Genomic DNA, 4,740 nt, shown 5'->3' on the forward strand with positions numbered 1-4,740 from the left:
CTCTCTCTCTCTCTCTCTCTCTCCCCCTCTCCCTCATACACACACACACGCAGCACATGCATGCCCTCAAGTTAACTGCGAAAATACATGTTGAAAATATCTGCTGAAGTATGCCCTATTGGCTATTGGTTAATGGCTAAACCCTTTCATCCAATTAAAAACACCAGCAATAAAATTAAAAGCAATTAAGCTTCAGTACTCCCGTAAAAGAAGCATGTGTGGAAGCTCTAACTTGCATACCTGAGGTATGATTGACATTTTCTTCCTTAAATCGTGAAGTCCGATTTCGGTTGTCAAGATCTTATCGATCCATATTTTCCCTTCGGGTTCCAACAGCCTGAAAAGGGCTGAGATGAGGGAGCTTTTCCCAGCTCCGGTTCTTCCCACAATTCCAACCTGTGAAGAAGCCATGGGGAGGGATTAAAAATGAGCCATCTACAACCAACCTAGGTGAGCACACTCATCTTCAAAGCTGAGTTACGAAGCCTTGTGTAAGTTCCCAGCCTCAGCTCTGCTGTCCCGCGAGGCAGGGCAGTTCCTCATGGTGGATGTTGAACTGGCCTTGTGGGATGTTTACTTGTGGGATGGCCCTGGGCTGTCCTTCCCAGAAATCCATAGGCACCTCCAAACTGAGGCAGCCTAAAATGTCAAGTCTTGGCGAATGCTCTCAGGGGCGGGCAAAGTGTCCCGGGTGAGACCCGCTGGGCACACAAGAGTCACATGAGAGGCAGGGACAAGCTGCCAGTTTCCTCAGTAGCTAATGAGAGGATGGCTCTTCATGAGTGCTACTTCCAAGGTCTGGGGTCATGGAACCTTGAGAACTGCTTGGATAATTCTAGAGGAGTCAATCGCTCACTCCTGAAGGGTTACACAGAAAGAATCATAGTTTCTCCCAGCATCCTATCATTTACAGTTAATTCATCATTGACAGAGAAACTATATAGCTTATAACTATATAACTAATAAGTGGTTATTAACTATCTGGTTATATTGTGGCTCTAGAGGAAATACTTTCACATTTGCAAACTCAGGTCTTCACATCTTAAAAGACAGTAACCAGTAGCCCAAACATGCATAATGAGATCAACAACAGCACCACCACAAACAGCTTTTGCTATTTACATGAGGCCTTTCATCTGAGCAGTTCAAAAGGCATTTTACAAACCAATTAATACTTACAATTGCCCCTTGGGAAGGATTCGTGTGAAGAATCATTCCTCTTATTAAAGTCAGAGCAGAGAGAAATGAAGTGTACTGACAATAAGATCAAAGAATCGACATAATGCAGGTGAATGCTGGTCAGGGGAAAAACGGAATTGTAAAGTCTGGTTTGGGAGCCTATGCTTGAGCCTATGAGCAGAAAACGAGCCTCTTCTCCAGTGAGCGTGCTCAACGGGTGAGAGCGGCCTAGGAGATGACATCATCCCTACTAAAAATCTGGAGTCAATGAAGGGCACAGACCTGCTTTCTATCACTCGTAAATTAATTCAGGAGATTGAAAAAGAAAGCCTCACCATTTTCAACAGTGAGGAGCCAAACTCAACTATATGCTGGGAATTTTATGTTATACCATTTGAATGTTTTCTAATACCATCAGCAATGGCCTTTCAAAAAGAGTGAGAAAGCTGGCTTTGGTTTTAAAGTCTCTGTGGATATTATCCGCCTTATGGGCAGCAATAACCTACGCCTTGCAAGGGATGGATTCTGTACACAGATGTGTCTCTACATACATACTTAGGTTCCTCTCATCTCTAGATATTCACCTAGACAAACTGCTACCCTTGAAGGCAGAGGAAAACCCATGTTTGTGACATGTGGAAAACTGATGCATTGGTGAAAACCCAAATGGCTGTAGTGTGTGAGGGACCATCTGGATGTGCCCATAAAGATGGAAAAGCCTGAGTGCAGCCGGTCTACAGAACCGGTAACTCCAAACTACCCTCATAATTCAAAACAAAACAAACTGAACAAAACTGACGACTTGTACCTATAAGAGCTGATTAACGATCATCTAAAACACCTTTCTCCAGTAACTGATGGATTTTTTCATAGATGTCAAAGGAAAAGGCGATCCCCACGTTCAGGGTCACCCCACGAAGTGACACATGGAGTGATCCAGTCTTAGCTCTTTCAGTTGCCTGTTTCCCCAATTTAGACAAGGCTCATCTTCAACAATCACGGCGGCAACATGTTAGACTTTTTAAAAAGATTATGTGTGTATGTGTGTTTGCGCATGTGGGTATGGGCACGTGAGCGTGTGCATGTGATTGTGGGTGCCTGAAGAGGTGGAGCCTGGGAAGCTGGAGTCACAAGCAGTTGTGAGCTGTGGGTGCTAGGAGCTGAAATGGGGTCTTCAGAAGAGCAGTCTGTGCTCTTAACGGATGAGCCTTCTCTCCAGCCCAACAGGCTCAATCCCCGTACCCCATGCTCAGTAGGACCAATATCCAGTGTTCCACTCAAAATGGCTGCCGCTATCATCTCTTAGCCTGTCTTGCTTCCAGCTTCCTCCCAGGTAGCCTGGCAACAAGCTCCAAAGAGCTTCTGCTCTTGAAGTTGATACCTTTGTTTCTAATTCCCTCAACCACCAGCTGAACACAAGGCCACATTAAAATAAAATAAAATAGAATAAATTCATCCTAATTAAAACCAGTGCAATCCCTCTGGAAAGTAAATAGATATTAACCCTCATTTCAACACTCTGGACAGAACGATGCTTCCCATGTGGGTGCATGCGTGTACACGTATGTACATGTCTTAGCTGTGTGTTCCTAAGACTTAAACTCATATGTTTAAACAAAATAAAGTTAATACGAATGATGTGGTCATTTACAGGTTTATATAAATATTTGAGGCACGTGTAATAAAGTGTACATGATTATTTAATAAATCTCTTACTTGCAGATGTTTCAGCTGCTTATGAAATATTTTGATGCTATAAACAGCATCATGATAAGTATCGTTGAAGCTACATCTTTCCAAACAACCTTAATTATTTCCCTAAATTAAATCCTTAGGCATGGAACTGCCTACTGAGCAACAGGAAGGAGCACTTCAGAAGTAAGTCCTGACAGGCCGACCTCTGGAAGCAGGTTCTTCATCTCCACTGGCAAACACTTCCTTGTACATTCTACTATGGAAAAGTTACAACTTCAGCATTAATTTGACTCCCCAAAGGAGGATCCTGTCCTCCATTTGTGTCTCACTGGGAGCAGGTGACGACTGTGGGAGCAGGTGGCCACTGTGGGAGCAGGTGACCACTGGTGGCATCTTCCTGTCTTTCCCACTGGGCTCTCCGAGTACTTACATCTCAGATGCAGCTGTTTCTGGTGTTTCACCCAGGAAACCTCTATATGGTCAACTTGTCCACCCTTAGCACCACAGACACTTCTGCACAGGAAAGTGTGTGTGACACGCTTGGCCGTGCCTAGCAGGTAGAAGTGAGTGTGATTCCTCCCGTCCACACTCATTTCTACCTGCCAACATCACGTGTTTTACAAATGCCTAATCCCACCAAACACTCCATCTGTCCCTTATGCGCCATCTCCACTCCTAACAAATGCCCCCAAACTGTTTCTTTAAACATCTACCAACTCTGAGACCTCCAGAGTTCAAGTGGCCCCAGGACCATTTGTTCAGGACTACACTGGATTCTCCTGTGTATAGCTGCATTTTCTGTCATGTTACAGAAAAACAGCAATTCCATAAGAGTTAAAAGTTCATCTCAGGCTTGAAAGATTTATGAAATGATCCCTAAAATGTTCATGTATACAATATGCAAGACAGAGAGGACAGACCTAACATAAATACTATAATGGAGACCAGAACAGAGAGGCACAGCAGCCCCTTTTCTTGGGCAGATGTAGATGCAATGTAAATGGCTAAGCCACCTCACTCCTGGATAATGACGGCCAAGCCCGATCGTATACTTTCCCAAGCTGCTCTCTGTGCTGGGGTACTCCAGACGTGAGGTCCTATGACTCTCGCTTTAACAAAGGAGAAAAGCGCGGGTTCTTAAGGACCTGTGCCCAGATCGAGCAAACCTGAGCCTGTAATTGTCAGAAAGCGACTAAAGCTTGGGTCAATCTCTGTGCCATCCATTGTGCGGGGAGCTCCTTAGTGTTGAGAGATGGGACAACATTAGGGTACTGGCCGAGCAAAAAACAGCTATTCACAGGACAAATGACACCACGGTACAGGCTTAGAGAGAAGTCCGAGGCTGACTGATCCCCTGGAAAACAGAACTGGTGTGCAGTCCATGGCAGTGAGATGTGCGTGGTCAGAGCACAGCTTGTAAGACAGTGTTCTATCATTCAACCACCAGAGTTCAGGGGCGGGATGGGTGTGAACTCGGGTCATCAGACGCGGCAAACACCGTTCCGGCTGGGCCATCTCACCAGCCCAAAGATTACTCTCGTATGCCATGAAGTAATGAAATGAAAAGAACAGAAACCTGGCAGTTCAAGGGCTGGTATGTAACAGAGACTGCTCCCAGGGAATGGCTGGTTTGCAGGTGAAACCACTCTGTGCCCACTAGAAAGATGCAAACCCACACACGTGATCAGGAAGAATTTTACTACCTCATGATGGACAGAATTTAAAAGTTAAAAAAAGGGCTGGGCAGTCATGGTACACGACTTTGATAAAAGCACTTGGGAGGGGCAGAGTTCAGGGGCAGGTGGAGCAGAGTTCAAGGTCAGCCTGGTCTACAGAGCAAGGCTACAAAGGGAAAACCTTAATCAA

General features: G+C 45.1%; 1 protein-coding gene across 1 annotated transcript in view; it reads right to left on the minus strand.

Annotated features, from left to right (window-relative positions):
• The window catches only part of Abcc4 (ATP binding cassette subfamily C member 4), a 230,203-nt gene that overhangs the window by 32,694 nt on the left and 192,769 nt on the right, over positions 1 to 4,740 (minus strand). Inside the window, exon 26 of the mRNA XM_031361046.1 lies at positions 241 to 396. Coding sequence (XP_031216906.1) covers positions 241 to 396 — 156 coding nt within the window. The remainder of the gene's footprint in view (positions 1 to 240; positions 397 to 4,740) is intronic.

The sequence above is a fragment of the Mastomys coucha genome, unplaced genomic scaffold (assembly GCF_008632895.1).
Source record: "Mastomys coucha isolate ucsf_1 unplaced genomic scaffold, UCSF_Mcou_1 pScaffold9, whole genome shotgun sequence".
In the NCBI taxonomy this organism is placed as follows: domain Eukaryota; kingdom Metazoa; phylum Chordata; class Mammalia; order Rodentia; family Muridae; genus Mastomys; species Mastomys coucha.